Below are 22085 nucleotides of genomic sequence, written 5' to 3'. Positions count from 1 at the left end.
TTAGCAAGGTCCTGAGCAACTTGGTGAGACTCTGTCTCAAAATAAAAAAAAAAGGGCTGGGGATGTGACTCAGTGGTTAAGTGCCCCTGGGTTTAATCCCCGACACACACACACACACACACAAAGAGAAATGAGGATAATATATGCATCGTAGGGTTTATCTGTGTACTCAATGAGATTCTGTGTGTAAAGTGATTAGCTAAGTCCCTGTAATTATCAAAGTCTATAACTATTATCTAAATAGATAGATATGGCCAAATAAATGTAAAGCATGAGTGATATACATTTATCTAGAACATCAGAACATTGATAGTAGTTCAGTTAGAGAGATAGTGCTGTGTTTTGTAAGCTCATCCCCCTTACTAATTGAAGTGCAGAAGTGCAGTTGCTACTGTGTTGAAGGAATAATAGTGACCAAACCCTTAGTAAGTCATTTGAGAGTAGATAAGACCTTTTTCAATCTAAGCTGTTATTTTCTATCTCCTTACTGCCCTAGGTAGCTTTCCCAGATCATAATTAATCCAATATTAATCCTTTTTGTGTGTGTGTGTGTGTGTGATAGGGATTAAACCCAGGGCCTTGTGCTTGAGAGGCAAGCACTCTACCAACTGAGCTACATCCCCAACTCAATCCAATATTTCTTGGTTAAGTGGAAAAATTATGAAAGACAGTATAACTCTGTCATGTCTACAATAAGCTTATCTCTCAGAAGCAAAATGTTCACTTTTACCAGGCCATCATGAATATTCTGGATAACTCTACTGTGAATGTTTTCATGCTCAGTTGAACTTGTTACTATTTGTTGAAGGACTGGAGTAATCGAAAACACAGGCCCTTGACCAAAAAATACTCAGGAAAAAATGCTACTAAGGTTACACATGTGATTGTTTTAACTTAAGAACTTGGTGTTAAATGTTTTTGAGGGAAAAATACTGTTAAACTTGCCTTTAGAGTCTCCTTTTCTGGTGTCTGCAGCAAATTGAATAAATGTCACTTTAGGCTGTACATACCTAAAGATTTGGTTGGCCTTTATATTTTTAGTAATCACATGACAAACTAGGTCTAAGCTGAAAAGCAATGTAGGTTAGGCAAAAGGAATTTTTTTCCATTGTATTTCCTTTTGAAATGGGATCATTTTATATTTCATTAATCATCTGAAGGTATAAATTTGTGAAATTGAATCTTCTGTAGAAGTAGATATTAGCATTTTATTAGAAATATTATTTAAAGAATAAAAGGGACTATAGACTCAAGAAAAAAAATAAGAACAAACTGGAGATGTTTAGAAAAATCAATTAATATTCCTAATACCTAACATAGTTGAATAACAGTTTAAGGAGCACTCATGCCCTTATTAAACTAGAATATACTTTGGGCTCATATTACCTGTAAGTTATGAAATCTAAGTAAATTGCTTGCCCTACAAGTTGAATTAATTGTTTTTGATGCTGGGGATCAAATTCAGGACCATGCATATGCTAAGCACACACTCTTCCACTGAGCTATACCCCCCAACACCTAATGCATTTAAATGTTGATTTTTTTAAGATTCTTTACAGTATATTATTATTCTTTACAGTATAATATTAGAAACATAGTAGGTTAAAATTAATTATTGTAGCATAAGGAAACCAGGTGAAGATGGTCAGGAAACCAGAATGGGAAAATTAAAACCTCTTATAGCACCTTATTGAAAAATGGAGGTCTTAGTCTTAAAGAGCTGAGTTTGAGTGTCTTACCCAGCACCCTCTATCAAAAAACATCCAAGGGTTTTAAAAACATAGTTACTACATCTGGGACCTATCCATATATAGGGAACATAAGGGATTATACCCAGCTGGCTCTTCTCTGGTCTCAAGCTCTCTGAATAAAAAATGTTGAGATGAAATAATTAAAATAATGACTATCTACTTAAGTATAGACCCACAATAAAACTTCACATAGTAGAGGCAAAACTGACCACTTCAGGATATTAATAATGTTGTATGCATGCTCTCTGTTCTGCATGAAAGTAGCATGATACCTAGTTAAACTCATTTTTCATTAAAGTATTTATCAGTTTTTCTTCACCTTAAATAAAATTGGATTTTAGTTAACCTTAGTCCATAATGCATGAAGAAGGGAGCTGGACGTAGAGCTCAGTGGTAAAGTACATGCCTAGCATAATGAACAAAGAGGTATATAGATTAACCTTTCATAAATTACCTAGTAATTACTAAAACATTTTTAAAAAACTGGTATGTAAACTGTATGTTAATTTTCCTCTGCTTTTAATAGGTTAAAAAATTCATTTTGTAATAATGCATGACTCATTCATCACTCATTATCTTCCCACTGATTTTATTTCTTTTTCTTTTCTTTCTTTCTTTTTTTTTTCCTTGAGCCGCAAGAAAATCTTACATGAGAGGAGGGAGAAACAGAGTGAGCTGAGGAATAGAGTACTTAAATACTGTTGCTTGATTTTCATTGGTTATCTCCTTTCTTATGGCAGCCAGTCTAATCCTGCCTTCCCCAGCAAATCCCTCCCTCCCCAGCCCTCCCTGCTAGAGGGTTCACAGGGTGTCTTGTCGCTAGAAACTGACTGCAAGCAGTATGTAGGCATCTTTCATTCAGAATGGACATTAATATATTGAATAAAGAGGAAAGCTTTTAGATTCTATTATTTGTCATAATTGCATGTTTTTAAAAAGGGATAAAGAGAGATGCTGAGTGTTCTGTATGTTAGCATTGACTCTTTTTCTGCTCAGACTCTTAAGTTTTCAGAAGCTTAAATATAGAGCCCTTTAAAAAAAGACGAAGAAGAAAGAATTTGTCTGGTTAGTCAGCTTCTTTTCAAGAAGTGCTTCATCACCCTCCTCCACCTCTCTGTGCTGTGTCCGCAGCTCTGTAGGTTAGGGTTCTGTGCTGGCTGCAGAATGCTCATGTGAGCTGAATAGACTCCATCGACAGACACAGACCTATACAGGTTTTCTTTTTTTCCTCTGAATTTCAAAATGCCATCCAAAGAGTCCTGGTCGGGGAGGAAAACTAATAGAGCTGCAGTTCACAAATCAAAACAAGAGGGCCGTCAGCAAGATTTATTGATAGCAGCCTTGGGAATGAAACTGGGTTCTCAAAAGTCGTCTGTGACAATCTGGCAACCTCTGAAACTCTTTGCTTATTCGCAGTTGACATCACTTGTTAGAAGAGCAACTCTGAAAGAAAATGAGCAAATTCCAAAATATGAAAAGGTTCACAATTTCAAGGTAAGAATGTTTGTTTTTAGCCTTTTCTCATAAGAAATGCTCATTATTTGGAATAAGTAATGCTAAAAGAATATCTTCTGATGTCGTTTTAAAACTAGGATGACTTGACTAAAATTTTCTTGCTCTTCAGGGAAAGAATATGTTTTAAGCCTGATTTTTATTTAAGGAATGACTGAAAAAAGCTAATACAAAATCATCCCCATTTTCTCTAATCTGTTTTAATATTCTGTTTAATCAGTGTGTAGACACTGGTAAGTCCTGACTAATATTAAAAAGGTCTCATTTAATGATTTTGGCATTATTTTATTTGTGATGCAAATGTGCCTAAATACCTTTGTTGGCTATTTCAGGGGAGGATTAGATCTTATCTGTTCATTTCTGCTAAAAGGCTTTGGATGTAAGAGGCATGTGTAGTTGCATCTGGATTGAGCAGATGGTCTGCATTTCCCATAGTTTCTGTCTTTTCTCTGTTAATGAATTGACCATGATGAAAGGAGGATGGCTACCGTGTGACTGTGATGCTGCCGACACTCGCAGCTTCTCCTCACTTTTTGAGTGTTTGCCTTCACCTTGTGTATGTACTTCTTTAATTATTGTGTTAATGTGTTTGTCAACTGAACCTGAATCTTCTTTCATCAGGAGGATATGTGTATTGATGCAGGCAGTGTATAGATCTTTCCTGTGCTTCTAGCATGATATAAGGCCTTGAAGTTGTGTCCTTTGCATCTTAATTCAGAGAATATATAATGTGAAGTCGTACATAAGGAGGCCCAGCTGCACTTAGGTAGATGCACTGGCTTTTATATAGCAACTTCCCAATAGTTAGACAACTTCATGATGCAGTTCTGTAAGACATGAGTATGTTCATTTTAGACAAAATATTGTTAGCTCTTATGTTAAGAAGGGACTATTTGGTTTCAAAAGGTGTTAAAGCTGGAAATCCTGATGTTCTATTTATTTATTAATTTGGTCAGCATACAGAATACCTCAGACTTGGTACTAATTTCATTCCAAATTCGCAATTCATCCTGATTTTTAACACCAGCATTAATTTTACCCAAATGCTAATCCCATGCCTCCAATATGCTGTGTATTTTCCATAGAGAGGAGAAGATTATTATTATCTTTAGATCATTTTGAGTAAAGGATTAAGTTACTTAACAAAAATATTTCTGAACTATGTAGGCTATGCTAACCCAATAATATTTTCTTCTTCTTTAAATATATTCCAAAGGACCTTACCTTCAACCAATATCTTTGTTTTAAAATGAAATAGAGACTATCAGATCAAATACCTGATGGAAAACAAATCTGATTATGAACCCAAATAATTCATGCAGGTTACTAGGCCTCATTTTCTTCTTCCATGATGTATAACCTGGTCTTATAGAACTTTTACCAGGAAAATGATCCCAAATAGGTCCTTCTGCAAATATAAAGTTATATACATGTGAAGTCACAAAAATGGCTATTTAGGTTCCTCAGCAAAGATTACATGCACACTCTTTAGAAATGGCTGTGATTTTAATATATTTCTCCAAAGATGTGTCTTCTGATTTGGTCAGCAGAAACAGACCTTTTAAGAGTGCCATTTTAATACCAAGTCAAGTTCATTTTACGTGCTTTTTATCAATATTGATTAAAAGCAAATATATTTGTTGAAGGATTTGCTGAGATTATATCTTCCAGTTATTGGTGAACTTTAACACATGACTTTATGGACAAATTCTCTACAACTAGAAAGTGGTATTTATGGAACCAGTTGTGACTCTTACCAGCTGGTACCCAAACTGCTTTAAAGATAGTAGGGTTTTGGGGGGTTTTTTGTTTGTTTGTTTGTTTGTTTTTCCAAGTACATAAATCCTTCTCTGAAACTAAAAAACTAAAACATTAAAACCAGCTAGGACTTGCTCTTTAAAAATAGTATGCTCAGAAAAGAGCTAATGTTAGTGGGTTGCATTACATATTTTCTAGAGTTGCTAATGAGATCTGAAGTCTCAGATTGGTTCTTCTCATTAAAATGATTGTTATTTTAAAAATGTGTCTGTGGTGTGGCATTATAAAAAATAAATAAATAAAGGAGGGTGATCATACTTGACTTTGAGAACATTCCCAAAAGAATTCAGACTCTGTGGCAGGAGCAGTTCTCTCCCACACAAATGCTCACTTAGAAGGTCACTAATTGTGATGTGTATGTACAGTTCAGAGGTTTGTTGTGGGGGAGACCCTGAACATTTCCATGAGGATAATCATTCACGTGGCCTTGCCAGTGACTATTTTCTGTGTTGGTAACAGCTTATTCTGTCTAACCACCAGCCCACTCACAGAAGCCTCATTTCAATATGGTTTTCTTTTTTGCTTCTTGAACTGCCTTGTTATGTAATGCAGTGAGGTAGAACAGCTGTCAAATCTTTTCTGGGGAGTGGGGGACAAGACGGTGAAGCCAAGAGCACCATATATCTTTGGAGAAACATTCACCACCATGAAGCCAAACAGAGCAGCTGAACCTGACTCCAAACTCTGGAGGTGTTTGAGTTTGGGACATTTCAGTAGAAAAAACAGGTTTCCCATTTTGCTGTTATGTAACATAGTTTCTCTTTCTGGCTGTCTCTTTTCTGTAGTTATTTATGGGGATTTGATAAAGCATCTATCATAAGGATAGATAGATGCTTATGGAGGTTGTCCTTTTAGAGATAAATGTACCACATCCCTTAAAAATGATTACCATATAAACTGTGAAATTAAGAGTGATATAAATTGAGTGAAATTTCAAAAAAGGTGGAAGAAAGGATTTTAAATGTTTTCATCATGAAGAAATCATAAATGTTTGAAGAGATAGATATATTGACCCCGATTTGAACATTACACAATCTATACATGTATTGAAATATCACATGGTACCTGGTTCCCCATAAATATGTGTAATTTTATGTATCAGTTAAAAATTAGAGTAAAAATAATTTTAACTGTACCCGGGACCAAGTTCTCCTTTTCCAAACTTACCCTATCCTAATATCACACAGAGAGAAAACAAAACCTCTGACATTTTAAACTAAAACAGGCGTTCTACCCTGCCACCCACCCTGCCACCACATTGAACCCCCAGCAGTGATTGCCTCCTACATTTGTAGGTTTTCTGGATAGAATGATAATAAGTCCCAGCCATTGCCCTCAGGAGCTTGTATCAACTTGGGCAGATTGCTTAATCTCTCTAAACCTCTCTTTCTGTATCAGAAATATAGAATTCCTGGTACATTTAGGTACATGGTAGCCACTTTTTTGTTCTTATAAATCACCTCTTAGTTGAATTTTTTCTGAATTTATACTAAGAAATATATGTATACTTAGGGTTATTCTGAATCCTGTTTTTCCTCCCCATTTGCAGAAGTCATGGTGCAAAGGAGAACCTTGGCATGATGGGGCTGAAGAAAGCATTTGCTTCTTTCCCTGCTCCCAGGCAGAGTAGGTGTTACATAAGAGTAGTTGCATTTTTTATGCACAACAGAATACAGTGAAATCCTTTTTATTTCTCTTTCTTCCTCCAAATTTAACTGTGAAATGTTTCATCTAGTTTGTTGCTTAATGTTGAAAACTCTATAACAGAAATGCAAGGTTAGATAGAATATTATATTAGCAGAAGCCTGGCTACATAGGCAAATTAAGTGCTTAAAAAAATTAAGAATTATAGGCCAGGGGTGTACTCTGTGATAGAGCACTTGCCTCGTACATGCAAGGCCTAGTATTTGATTCCTAGCCCCACAAAAAAGAAAATTGTAGTGAGTAGATACTTTAACACATAAATTTAATTCTTTTAAGGTGGTCTTGAAAGTGGTAAATGGGGGGTTGCAGATATAGCTCATTTACTAGAGAGCTTGCCTCGCATGCACAAGGCCCTCGCATGCACAAGGCCCTCGCATGCACAATCCCCAACACCACAAAAAGAAAGAGAAAGTGGTAAATGGTTAATTTAGTTTCAAGTACCAAAATTCTGCATGTAAATTAAGGATGTGTTGTTATTAATAGATTTAATGTTGCCAAGATAATATGTAAGCAGCGAATCAATGAATGAAATGTGAATCAATACTATAATTAAAATAACATTATACCACGAACCTTAAACTATTTAATGCTATTACTGATTCAGGATTGCTAGGATAAAGAAATAATAGAACACCCAGCCTCCCTGGACTATAGACCACTTCCACTATTTGATAACCTGAAGGGTAGCAGTGACCAGCAGTTCTGCTCAAAGTGGTCTTTCCTGTCTCTCCTGTGTCACAGGCAAATCCAAGCTCACTGGTCTTTCATTTGATTCACATTTGAGAATGAGTACAAAATGAATCAACAAATAAAAATAGAGCATTTTGTTTGTTTCCTTTTTTCCCATCAATGCTGGGGATTAAACCCAAGGCCTTATATAAGCTAGGCAAGCGCTACATTCCCAGCCCTAAAAATAGTTTTTAAATTAATCATGGAGTTACACTACATGATCTGTAAATTCTCTAAAAGTCTGGTTAGATTATGTGGAGACACATAATATTTGTTGTAATTATTTTGTTTTTCATAATTAAAATTTTATTAAAGTCCATATGGGTCAAAATTTTCAATATGTTGATTTGAAAAGTATTAACCTATATACAAAATAAGGTTCTTTAAAAACTGGTTATATTGAATAGCAGTGAAATATAACATTCAAGAAACATGGCTGTTACCTCCTTTATGTTACACCCACCAGCCATCACAAAGCCTCCTTTCCTTCATTATTCTTTGCCTTTCCCCATATCTAGTAAAATGCTTGTAACTAGTAGATGCTCAAGAAGCATTTGTTGAGTGACTAAATGAATACACAGTATAGCATGGTAGACCTGTTGTTATTTTGAAACCACTCTCATGATAGCAGGGAATTTCAATACAAAAATAAATTCTGCTAATGATCCTGAGATCTGTATTGTATTTTTAAAATCAGATTTCTCTGAATTTTTAAAATGCCATGAAATTTAAGATATCATGTTATCTCATATTTAATTAGAGAATCTCTGTGCACATTTTAAATGCTCAGCAATTTGAATATTGTTTTGAATTAATAGTAATGTAAAGGAAGAAACATACAACATTACAGAATGGAAAAGGCAACCTGGAACACTTCATTAAGCTTCTGCAATAATGTCACTCTTCATTTATGCATATGAACATGGAGTATCGACAGAGACATTTTAAAGGAATAAATGTTTTTCTCCAAGTAAGAGATTAAATGGAAGAATTATATATATTTAAATTATATACACACACTCTCCCTCCCTCGTTTTGAATGTGGGCCACGTGCAAGAGAAGAGAGAAATAGCAAAGATGAGTGCATAGCATGGGTTCTTTCTGCCTAGGGTGGCAGTCAGACATGGAAAGGGCTGATGAAAAGAAACCGGGAGACTGAACAAGATCATCTGTAAGGTCCCGGTGAGCCCTGCATTTCTGTTGCTCCCTGGTATAGTGCTTATCAGCTGTTGTGAAAGCCAAATGGGGAACAGATACTACTCTACCTTTTACTTCTGCCCCGTGCTGTTTGTAAGGAGGACCACAAGGACTTATTGTGCATTTCCCTGGGGGTGCTCAGCCTTGCCCCACCTGTCCTTCCGATGGTTTGTAGTGCTGCTGAGAAACTGGCTGTGACACCTCAAGGGCCAATCTGGATCATTATCTGCCACTAATAATCCAAAAGGGCACATCACAAGACTCTTGTTGGTTTGCACATAGTTGCATTCTACTTCTTCACAGCCATTTCATAGGGTATAGAATTTATGGTGCTTTATTTCACTCAGGAGAAACTCACAATGTTGTTATTTTCATTGACTGTTACGTTTGCTCTCAAGATGTTTCATAATCTGTCTTTATTCCCCATGTTTCACAATGTTACTTCTCTCTGTGATACTGTCTTGCCAGTACAAATTACCATTTATAAAACTATATCTTTTAGTTTTATTCCATTCAAGTTGCTAGTATTTCATTTTTAAAATGTTTTAAGTGGAGCATATTTTGAAAACACTCTCCTTTCCAGCCTCTTGGTCTGTAGACGTCCCTACCATGTCTATGTGGGCCCAGAAAAAACTGACTCAATATATATGTGTGTTACTGGAAGACATAATAACTAAATCTCTGTGGGGAAAAATCCCATTAACAATGTTGAAACATCTTGCCCACATTACCTCCCTAATTTAAAGACTGTTTTGGCTTTCCTGGCATATTTTTTCCATTTCCTCATTAGTCATCAAGTATTTATTGAGCAACTCTTATGTGCATACCACTCTGCTAGACATAGAAAGGGGATAAGCAATATGTAACGCATATTACTTGGACATACACAAAAGAAAGCAAATATCAATGCAATGAGAAGGATGAGGAGAACATAATGGTATTATTCATGACACATAAAATTAAAGGTGTTTTAACTTGCCAGTTTTTATGTATAACTAATGATGCCATATTCTTCATGGTTCTGTATTCCATATACAAATATGTTAACTGGTTGTTATCTAAAATGACATCTTTTCTTGAAACTGATAGCAGAAATAAAAATGCAGGGCAGGAAATGTAGCCCAGTGGTGAAGACCTTGCCTAGTGTACGCAGGGATGTGGGTTCAATCCCCAGCACTACATATACACAAAGTATACAAAGCATAATTTGCAATATTAGTAAGGGTTCCCCCCCCAATACTAAAAATATTGAACACGAGATCTACCCTCTTAAAAAGTAAGTGTTCAACATGGTATTCTTAACCAAAGGCACAGTATAGTACAGCAGATCTCTAGAGCGTGTTCATTTTGTATAACAAACTCTAAACACGTTGAACAGCAGCTCCCCATTTTCCCCTCCTCCAAGCCCCTGGCAAACACTCTCTGGGAGTTAGACTATTTTAGATTCCTCATCTGAGTGGACATATAGTTTTTGTCCTTATGTGACCAGCTCATTACACTTCACAAAATATCCTCCAGGTTCATCCCTGTTTCACGTAGGACACGAGTTCCTTCTTTTTTCAGGCTGAATAAATATTCCATTGTGTGCATATACCACATTTTCTTTATTCATCCATCAATGAACATTTAGGTTGTTTCCATAGCTTGGCTGTTGTGAATAATGCTGCCGTTACCACAGAGTGCAGATAACTCTTTGAGATCCTGATTTTCGTCCTTTTATATTTATATTCCCAGAAGTAGGGTCATTGGATCTATTTTTAATTTTTCAAGACCCTACTGTTTTCTATAGCAATTATATTCCTTTTTTTCCCACAAAAACTATTCAAGGATTCCAATTTCTCCACATTTTCACCAACACTTGTTATCTTGTTTTTTGTGTATTTTTTATAATAGCCGATCTAACAGGTGTGAGATGATATCCCATTGTAGTTTTTATTTGCATTTTCCTGATGACTAATGATATTATACATTCATTTCTTATGCCTGTTGGCCATATATATATGGATATTAACCCCTTAACAAGAGTGTGATTTACAGATATTTTCTCCCATTTCATAGGAGACCTTACTCCATTGATTGTTCCCCTTGCTGGATAGAAGCATTTTAGTTTGCTACAGTCCCACTTATTTGTACATTTGTTGTTTTAAAATATGGTTAGATTTGTAAGTTTTTCTGATCAAGAGACTGTTAGTGGAACTTTTGAGGTATTCCATTTCTTTTGTGGAAGTAAACACTAAACAAGACAAACATTTTAGGGAAGAAAAAAATAAAAAGAAAGAAAATCTCATGGCTGCCTTTGAAACCAAGATTTGGGGTTGTCACTTTCAAATACCTAAGGAAGGGAACCTGACCCTGTCTTGCCAGAACCAATACTGATCCATATTTCCAGCAATGTATGTGAGCTCCTCTGGCACACAACTACATCTAATGCAGTGTTGATTACCTACAGCACCTTTTCCACCTGCCAACTTGTTATTTTAGAAAATTTATTTTCTCCAAAATTTATGCTTGAGTAGAGAACCAGCCTGGCAAGTGACTTCTAACGCAAGAAGTTAGGGGTGTAGACTCATAGGACTAACACACAATAAAAGTCACTCCAGTATTTAATAATAATGTACCAGGTCTTAAAAATCTCAAAGATTTAAAAGATGTAAATATGTAAATAGCTCAATTTAGCTGTTCCACAATGTGTACATAGTTTAGAATATCATGTTCAACATGATAAACAAGTACAATTTTTATTTGTCAACTAAAAAGTTCCAAAAAATTTTAGAAGTCACTCCTTCTAGAATTCTGTTCTCTTTAGTTTATGTGTCCACACACAAGGATTAGTTTTTCCCATGTTTGGTACATGTTGATACTTTAAAGTCTAATTTTTGTAGTCTGTTAAATCATATATTCATTCTCTCCTTCCAGATTCAATTGTGGATTGGGTCTTATTCTATTTTGCTTGTTTTTAAACTATTAAGAGAAATACATATGTAATATTTCATATCTCTAGTTTCAAACCTTGTTTAATTGACAGATTGTACCGTCAGATTTCCTTGACCCTCTTATGTCAGCTTTCCCTAGAGGACCAAGAGTCTTATTAGAAGCAAGGCCTACCATGACTTTAATAAGGTAGTCAAAGCATGAGTCTAAAAAGTATGTTTACATCCGAAAAGATGGAACCCAAGAGCATTGTGTGGAGTGAAATAAGCCAAACTCAAAAGTTAAGGGTCATGTGTTTTCTCATATGTGGAAGCTGGAGAGAGAGAAAAAAAGGGAATCGTGAAAATAGAAGATCAACCAGTTGAACACAGGAAGGGAACCAGGAGAAGGGAGGAGGGGAAGAAAGGGGAAGTGCTGAGGAATGAAATTGATCAACTTAAATTGTTACATCATGTGCACGTACAAATATATAAAAATGAACTCTACTGTTATGTATAGTTATAATTCATCATTAATTTTTTTAAATAAAATTGGAATGATTGAAATTATGTATACATTCTAACATCTTACCTCGTTTATTGTCTATATTATGAGATTCCCTATATCTCAGTAAGCTTAGCATCCTCATTAGTCAGCATCCATCAGATAATAGTTTGTGACACACCCAAAAAAATCATTGTTTCCATTAGAGAAGCCAAAGTGAAGGAAGAAGAGACAGTCATATACAAAGGAAGTGGAATCTAATTTTTAAAATAAGATATTGGCTTTTTTAGCTGGATACAGTAGCATACACCTGTAATCCCAGCTGCCTGAGAGGCTGAGGCAGGAGAATCTCAAGTTCAAGGCCAGCTTGGGAAACTTAGCAAGACCCTGTCTCAAAATAAAAAAATAAAAATGGCTGGGATGTAGTTCAGTGATAGAACAATTTATGTGAAGTTTGATCCCCAGTATTGAGGAGGTGGGAAAAAAGATACTGGCTTTTCTTTTTTAAATATTATACCACAGAACTGCTAGTACCTGAAAAAAACATCAAATTTTTTTCTGATAAACACCATATCATTTAGGGTATTTTTAGGTTTCCTAATCCCTTCTCTTATCTTAAGAGTCTTCTGGGCATAGGATAGGAGACCTATAAAGAGCCAGGATGTTATCCAGTGACATTACACTTCTGAAGAACCCTGCATTAAGGGCTGGGGTTGTAGCTCAGTGGTAGAAGGCTTGCCTAGCTCATGTGAGGCACTGGGTTCCATCCTCAGCACCACCTTAAAACAAACAAACAAAGTTATGTGTCCATCTACAACTAAAAATAATAAAAATAAATAAATCCCTGCAGCAGCATCAATTGCCCATTTTCTGTATTTTAATTTTCTTTGGGGAGCAAAAATAGTATGTTTTATACAGTGCTAACCAGACATAAATATTTTAAATAAAAAGAATTTATCTAGTTTTTGATCATGGGAGGCAGAGGCTTCTTGTCATATTAGGTCACCTTCTCCAGTCTATTGTATTAGAGATGATGTTTGGGTTATCCATGTGAATCAGTTTGCCTGAATCTGGCCTAAAATGTCATGTTCACTTGTTCTCTTTTTTAGAACTATCTCTGTTTGGAACTCCAGCTCTTCCATGTGACATAGCCCTAATCTCTGCATACTTAGGAAACATGCCCTTGTTCATAAAGAGAAGTCCATCTATGCTAGTATGTTTCGACAGCTCAATACTCCACTAATGTATAACATCACTAGGGTGGCGGGGAGACCCATGGATGAGATTTAACATTTGGGAGACTTTATATTGCAAATGTCAGAAAGCTTGATCCATGCTAGGCATGGATCCATGCTAAGGCAAAAAGAGAAATTATTGTGTCACATAGTAGGAACAGTCCAGCATTAATTGAAGATATCCATCGACTCAAGGGCTTAAAATGCCCCAGAATCCTGTCTCCCAGTTCTCTAGTTTTAGACTCCCGCTAGTGACAGAGACTCCTACTCTGTATCCTCCCATATTACAGTCTACAGCAAAGAGAGACTGTTCAGGTTTTGGGCCTAGCAATCATTCATCCAGTTATAGTACATGCCTATCTCTGCACCAGTATCTCCAGTCAGAAGAATGGAATGTGCTGATTGACTTAGATCTAGGTTGTATATTTACATTAAATATAGAAGTTTCTAAGACCAACAATGGGAATGAAGGAAGACATAATTTAAAATTTACATATACCTAATAACAGGTTCAAAATACAGAAAGCAACAACTGAACTAACAGTGAAATAGACAAATCCATAATTATTGCTGGAAGATTCAACGTTTCTGTCAGTGATAGAATAGGCTAAAAATTAGTAGGATATAAAAGACTTGAACAACAATATCAATCAATTTGACCTGATTAGTATTTATATAATATTCTACCCAGCAAAAGCATAATGTACATATTTTTCAAGTGATCATGGAAGATGCACCAAGATAGACAGTATTCTGGACCATAAAACAAGTCTCAGTAAATGTAAAAGAATTGAATTCATGCAAAAACTATCCTCTTACAATTAAAAATTAAATCAGTAATATCCGAAAATTTTCTAAGTATGACATACTTAGGGAATTAAATAATATATTTCTCAATAACATGAATTAAAGAAGAAATCACAAGAAACAGAATATTTTGAACTGATTGAAAAAATACATTAAAATTTGTGGAATGTGGTTAAAATATGGTTTATAGGAAATAAGTATCATTGAGTGCTTACATTAGAAAAAGGAAAAAAATCTTAAATTGGTGAGCTAAGCTTCCACCTTCAGAGACTAGAAAAAGAACCAATTGCACAAAGTAACAGAAGGAAAGAAATATTAAAGAGCAGCACTCAGTGATATCAGGCAGGAAAATACAGAAAAATCAGGATCTCTTTTACTGAGACTTTTAAGAGGATTTTAACCACATATTGGGTGGTTATTTGTTTGTTTGTTTGTTTATTTATGCAGTGCTGGGGATCAAAGCCAGACCTTCACTCATGCTCGGCAAGCGCTCTACCACTGAGATACATCCCAGCCCACATAGTTTGATAATTTCCTGTGCATTTAGTCAAACCTGCTTCCTGGTGTCTTATAGAGATGCCTGCCTTGGTTTTGTAATGTGTGTTGACAGTACCTCTCTGGACAACACTTCTACAACCAAGCCAAAGAAATATTGACACCTGGTTGTGGAAATATTAAATTAGTGCAGACTTGGCTTCAAGGAATTGTGAATCACAAAGTAATGTGGATTGGTCTGAGGCTTTTTTGTTTCTCAGTGTTCAGTTTACCTATTTATAATATGGTATAGAGATTTTCTGTCACTCAGCTATGAATTGTAAAGTGCTTTTTATTGTACAACCAGCTGGTCCATTTATTTTCTTTTCTTATTATACTTACATAACATAACTTTAGAGGATTGGTATTTTGAGGTATTGATTCATTTTGTTGATTTTTTACTACTGATATTTGAATGCAAACTCATTTATCCAAGTAATGAAGCTGACTTTCAAAGAAGTGTTTTAGGTTAGGACATTTGACATTTTAAAGCCTTTAGTATGATTCAGTTTAGCAGTAAAACTATTAGAAGAAAGGGATTTAAAAAGAAATTAAACTTACAAGTTTTATAATACTTTAAACATCCATATTTTGGAATGGAAAGTGTTTCTGAATATCTGGTTATAATTACTGTATTTTTTGTTATACGATCTGTAGCTTCTTGCATGACCAAAAAAATGGATAAAAGGATTGCTTTGAGAACCTTAATGTTTCTACTTCCTGATTTGTGGGTTTCAAATAGATGCTACTATCCCCAGCATTAAAAAAAAAAAAAAAAAAATCCACAGAAAAACACTCTAGTTCAAATTGTTGACACTCTTTTAGCTTAGACCAGCATATTGGCACCAGGAACCATGTTTATGTTGCAGCATTAATGTTTGTGTATGATTCTGAGCCAGTTCACTTGTTTGTGCTATAGTAACTTGCCTTTAACATTAGAGATATTTCTCCCTCACTGGCATAGCATTGACTAGGGGAGTGGATAGATCATGAAGGACTCCATAAAGAAATTTAAACTATAAATAAGACCCTACATTGAATCATGGTGAGTGTATTCTTATGAGTAAAATTGATAATTCATTATTTTTCTACATGTTTATTTAAAGAAGTAGTGTTTTATATACCATTTAATAAACAGCATTTTCAAAATGCTCTTCATGTGGAAGTAGAACCGCATTAATATATTGCCCTAATAATTACCATACTGGTATAGTAAGACCAGTATTGATATAGTCTGGGCAATATGATATAAATTTTTCTCTCTAATTACTTCTCATAGTTCAGGACTTCATTTATTTGTGGTATGGGCAATGAAGTCCAGTAGGCTTTTAAGGCATTTCCCTCAATTTTGAACAGTTTTCTCACTCTTGAAACATTAGGTCACCAATTTTCTGTTATTTGTCATCCGGATCAAAGTGATGCTCCTGGCTGTGTTAACTTGCACAGTTAATTATGTGCCTCACAGAGACCCTGCAGATCCTCCCCTGTCTGATCATCTCCTAGCAGCTCATCACAGAGGGTGTCAGTGCCTGGGCCCTGCTGCAGCTGTCCAGTGCCTCCTTCACTTCTCTCTGCTGCTGGCCACTGACTGTACTCCTCCTCCTATTCCAGGCACCTGCAGTGCCAACCATTGCCTAAAGCTATGCTTCAGCAAGTGCCTGGCACAGTTCTTTTGCCTGTCCTGCTGTGGTACCACGTTACACCTCCATTTCATCAGAAAGGCCAGCATAATGTCAATGCTGATGACTTAACTGTACTTAACCACACCGTTTGCTATAGATTTTTCTCGAGAGTTGCAGCCAGTAGCCTTGACTAAATTTAACTGAACAACAGGCAGGAAGTTGTCACCTTGCTACAAAGACACTCTTATTTGAGTACTCTCCCCACATTTTTTGCATGACCCCATATACAGTTTCATGCATTTTTCATATCATATGAATCAAAAGTTTAAAACTGGTAAGACTGCCTTTAGTCTCTTAAAAGAGTGCATCCTGGTTGCCCTAAAGATAAAAATAGGGGTGAGAGGGAATTTCCTGCCCAGTTGCCTGCTACCTACATTCCTTTCATTAAGAAAAAAAAAAAAATTATTTTTAGTTGTTGATGGACCTTGACTTTATTTATATGCAGTGCTGAGAATCAAACGCAGTGCTTCACACTTATTAGGCAAGTGCTCTACCACTGAACCATAAACCCAGACCCCATTCCTTTCATTTTGATCTTGGTCATCTGTTCTCTCCCTTTGTGGCAAAATACCACACTGGAGGACCAACTCAGCTAAGTTGCCCAAATGAAAAACTGCAGCTCAAATGTCATTGCCACCTTTCTCAGCAGTTTCCCTGCCCCTACGTGTTCTTGTGGCTGGCACCATAGTTTACATTTGCAGCAGGCTTTGCAGGCATGCTCCATGGCTGTTTGCATTTATTCTTACTTCTCAAGGGGAATGTGTTTAGTTTGGAGGGATAATAAAGACACTGCTGAATTATCTTTCCATAGCATGGATTTTTTTTTTTTTTTTTCTGTTTCCCTTATTGGCATTCAAACTGGAGGTGTGAATGCTAAAAACATGATGAGAAGCAGGTGCTTTAGTTTCTTTATATAACCCAGGATTTTGGTCAGCAGACCCAATTGAGAATAGCTGCAGTTTTTACCTATGTTAGTGCACAGGAGGTAGGCGACACTGTCCTGGGCCCCTGGACCCCTCAGTATCCCACCCACCTCATTCCCTGTTCTTTTCAGCCTAGTTCTGACCAATGCCATCACTGATTGGAGTCCATTCATTAATCCAGTCTTTCTTCTGGACAGACTTCTAACAGTTATTAACATGGAAAGGAGTTGTTCCTAGGCAAAAAGCAATCCCAAAAGCCATGATAATAAAGTTGTATTTTTTCCAGTTGCAAAAAAGAGAAGGGCTTTTTAAAACTAGTTGGTTATGCCCTTTGTTCATTAAGGTGTAATTCCTGCTGTGTACTGTCACTTCCATTTGTCAAGATGGACCAAAAGCTTTAGAGATGGCCTAGAAAAAATATCTGTGGCCCACTTATAAGGTTGCTTTTTTGGTACTGTCCCTGACTTCACTTACAATGTACATGCTAGCACTGATTGCCCTTTAGAATTGTCTTAACAAAACACCCTCCCCAAAGGAGACTATTTTTGTAAGTCAATGGAATAATTTGTTTCAATACTTCTAATGAAAAAAACAGTGCTGTTTACAAAGGACTTGTCCTCTCCCACCTTACAAGCAGAGGCTGGTCTCTGCTTGTAAGAAACAGTCGCTAACAACTTGGTGGAAGCAATAGAATAAAGTAAGATGCTGTTAGTGTCCCATTCATCACAAGATCACTGTCCTGTCCATTAGCATCAGTTATAAGAAACACAGGCAAGGAGCCAGTTTTTCATTGTTCAAAAGGCCTTTTAAGAGGCAGATGGAACATTTTCTTGGTTTACATCCAGTGCTAGCAAAATTCTGTTATTAGATTTCCTGGTCCACAACTAAAAATCTGTGATAGGAAAATGGAGAAACCAGTTAGAAAGAAAAAAACTGACAGCCATGGAGAATGAGAAGAGGCAGGAGAACTAAAACACAGACTTAGGGAAACACAAAAATTTAGGGCCTATATTAAAAATCCTATAAAAATAACACAATGATGAGTTTCTGTGTTGCACAATGAGTTCCCATTAGTTGTGTATGTTGTAAAAGATGTGGTAGGTTTTTTTAATTTTTAAATTTTTTTTGTTTTAATTAGTTATATATAGCAGTAGAATGTACTTTGATACATCATATATAATGGACTATAATTTCTCATTTTTCTGGTTATACATGATGTAGAATACTACCAGTCGTATAGTTACATATGTACACAAGATAATAATGTCTGATTCATTCTACTTTCCTTCCTATCCCTATACCCCCTCCCCTCCCTTCAGTCCCCTCTACCTAATATCAAGTAACTCTATTCTTCCCTAGCCTCCCCTGCATTATGAATTAACATCTGGCTATCAGAGAAAACATTTGACTTTTGGTTTTTTGGTACTGGCTTATTTCACTTAGCATGGTATTCTCCAGCTCTGTCCATTTACCGGCAAATGCCATAATTTCATTCTTCTTTAAGACTGAGTAATATTCCATCATATATATATATATATCACATTTTTTAAATCCATTCATCTGTTGAAGGGCACCCAAGTTGGTTCCATAATCTAGGTATTGTCAATTGAGCTGCTATAAACATTAATGTGGCTGCGTCAATGTAATATACTGATTTTAAGTCCTTTGGATATAAACCGAGAAATGGGATGGCTGGGTCAAATGGTGGTTTTCTGAGGAATCTCCATACTGCTTTCCATAATGGTTGCACCAATTTGCATTCCCCAGCAATGTATGAGTGTACCTTTCCCCCAAATCTTCACCAACATTTACTGTTGTTTGTATTCTTGATAATTGCCAGATGCAGTAAGTTTTGATCCCCCAGGTGCTGACCAGATCTCTAATGGACCTCTACTATCGGTAGAGCATTCCAGGCAAGAGTCACTCCCTGGAATGATGTCAGGTTTCAGGCCCAAATCCCCATATTCCATGTGACCTGCTCCAGGCCTCCTTTCCCCTTTGTCCCACCTTGTACTTTCTCAGCATCCTCCTAAGCAGAAAGAGTCCCTGAGGTGCAACTTTTGACCTTTTAGTGATTATATTTTGAATGTCCATTCCATTTTGAATCATTTTTAATTACAACATATGGTTGTAATTAAAATATAACCAAACCTAGTGAACAAAATTATCAGTCGATGTCAGTGCCTATAGACTTGACTGCAGGAAATAATACCTGTTTGGATTATATTAGATAGAGCAGTACAACTAAAGAGCTATTTTAACTGACACATACTTACACATATTTTTGGGGTACAGTGTGCTGTTTCAATACATGTGTGTAGTGTGTAACGATCAGATCATGGTAATGGCACATCCATCATCACAAACAGTATCATTTCCTCATGTTGAGAACATTCAAAAACCTCTCTCCTAGCTATTTCAAAATACACAATCAACTGTTGTCAACTATGATTACCCAACTGTGCTATAGAACCTTAGAAGTTTTCCCTCTTCTCTAGCCACACCCCTATACCTGTTAACCATCCTCTCTCTACCTCCTTAACCCCTGGTAACCACTATTATGTCTTCTATGAGATCAGCTTTTCCAACTTCTCCATTATAAGTGAGGACATTTAGTGTTTGTCTTTCTGTGCTTGGCTTATTTCACTTAACGTAAGGTCCTCCAAACTAAAGAGCCAGTCTAAGTTCTGTAGTTTGTATAGTTGATTTTTTTTAAGATATCTTTTCCTGAGTTGTTAAGTATGTGACTGTAAACATCATTGATAATATAAAACTGAATATAAAATGAAACATTTAGATAAAGCTCAAATATACAGCAATTACCCCCCCCCCTTTTTTTTAAGTAATATCACTTCACTCTTTCTTTAACATTCTTGTCACTGGTATAGTATGATTTTAGTGTCACTAGGAAAGAAACTTGCTTTAAGTCCAGCAGCCGTTCTCTGAATTCCTGGCGAGTTCCAATTTTTGGTTCCCACTTTCCCAGCATCCTTATTTGCATCTAACAGAACTGACTTCCGAGTGCACACTATCAGGTATGAACTCCCTTCACTCTCAGAACTGGGGACCCCAGTAATCCTGCAAGGCCATTTCCTTTCCCTCCCAACTCTTCCTGTTCAACCCTAACCACCCTGCCTGGTTCCTGTCTCCATTTGATCCTCGGGAGCCTGCTTCATCAGTGACCTCCTCTTTCCCATGAATCCTCAATCAGCGCCCCCACGCTTCACTCCAAAACAGTTCCTCTACTTTTGCCTCTGTTCCTGTCATCCTTTCCAATGGTGGACCCCTACACCTTCATCATTAGCCTAGTTTCTTCATCTCTTTTCTGCTTCCAGCTCTGTTAGTTATTAGCCCTATTGATTCTGCCTCCTGAATCACTCCAGTCTGTCCCTTTCTCTCATCATCACCACATCACCTGTTACCTGGAGAGCTGCCATGGTATCCTCACTAGTCTGTCTTCCTCTAGCCTTGCCCCCTTATTGTCATGGTCCTTAAAAATCTCCCATGGGCCCTGTGGGTGGCCCATGCCTGTAATCCCAGCAATCAAGAAGCCTAAGGCAGGAAGATTACAAGTTCAAGGCCAGCCACAGTAACTCAGCAAGACCCTGTCTCAAAATTTAAAATAATAATAATAATAATAATAAAGAGGACTGGGGATATAATTCAGTTGGTAGAGTGCTTGCCTCACAAGCACAAGGCACTGGGTTCAATCCTCAGCACCACCAAAAATACTACTACTAATAATAATAATAATAAAGGGCTGGGGATATAACTCAGTGGCAAGTTGCCCTGGGTTCAATCCCCAATACCAAAAAAATAAAAATCTCCCCTGGCCCTGCGTCATTAAGGGAACCAAGGATACATTTGTAGACATGGAAAGTGCCCCATCTGCCTATATCATCTCCCACCATGCCCGTCATTCCCTCCCCCATCCCCGAACTTTGATGTAACTCTCAACACCGCATTTTCTCTCTGGTGCGTTGTACCTTGGATTTCCATGGAACAGCCCTCCCTAATGCACCAGCTGCAACAGGGCCAAGTGCACACACATCCTTTCTGTCCCACATGCCTAGTCCCACATGCCTAATCACTTGCCTTGACTCTGGGCTCAGCCCTTGGGCCACATCTTCAGCCTGAGCAGTGCCCCACCCTCCAGCATCCGGCACACTCTGCAAGCACTATTGTTGAAGCATTTCACACCTCCTACCAGGAAAGGCCTACTATGGTTTCTCTGAACCCATATCCTTTTTATCTTTCTTTATGTCATCACTTAATAAATGTTTATGAATGAATAAAATGCTGAATGAATGAAGTTCTTTTTCGATTACCTTGCATGGAATAAAGTAGACAAAAAAATCTTTAATCAAATGTACAAACTGTCCAGTGTCATGGAGTCATATAGGTCACAAAAAAACAGAAAACAAAATTCAAAAAAGGATCCAGTTAACTTTGTTATACAAATAGAAGTTTAGTAATCTTGTGGTGCTACAAGGCCTTTTTCTAGGACAGTTTCCTGTGGGCTATATAAGTTGTCTTCTACGTAATTGGGCGGGGGAAGCCCCTAATGACTCAAGATGCCTTTATTTAAAAAAAAATATTAATAATAATAATTTAAAAAGCTGTCCAAACCAGACAAGGTGCATGCCTGTAATCCCAGAGACTTGGAAGGCTGAAGTGGGAGGATTGCAAGTTCAAGACCAGCCTTACCAACTTAATGAGATACTGTCTGAAAATTAAAAATAGAAAGGACTGAGATTTAATCAGTTCAATTTAGTAGTA

The 22085-nt window shown here is 36.7% G+C and overlaps 1 protein-coding gene across 6 annotated transcripts in view; it reads left to right on the top strand.

The window, feature by feature from the left end:
- The window catches only part of CHN1 (chimerin 1), a 169317-nt gene that overhangs the window by 122542 nt on the left and 24690 nt on the right, over nucleotides 1–22085 (top strand). For 5 of the 6 annotated variants that reach the window (XM_079135042.1, XM_079135044.1, XM_079135045.1 and 2 more), the window contains one exon: nucleotides 3168–3245. The exons of the other annotated variant lie outside the window; for it this stretch is intronic. In XM_079135042.1, the coding sequence (XP_078991168.1) occupies nucleotides 3168–3245 (78 nt within the window). The remainder of the gene's footprint in view (nucleotides 1–3167; nucleotides 3246–22085) is intronic. 6 annotated transcript variants of the gene reach the window in all.

The sequence above is a fragment of the Sciurus vulgaris genome (genome assembly GCF_902686455.1).
Source record: "Sciurus vulgaris genome assembly, chromosome: 3".
In the NCBI taxonomy this organism is placed as follows: Eukaryota; Metazoa; Chordata; class Mammalia; order Rodentia; family Sciuridae; genus Sciurus; species Sciurus vulgaris.
The sequence above is the reverse complement of the archived record's forward strand: the minus strand, read 5'-3'. Positions and strand labels throughout refer to the sequence as shown.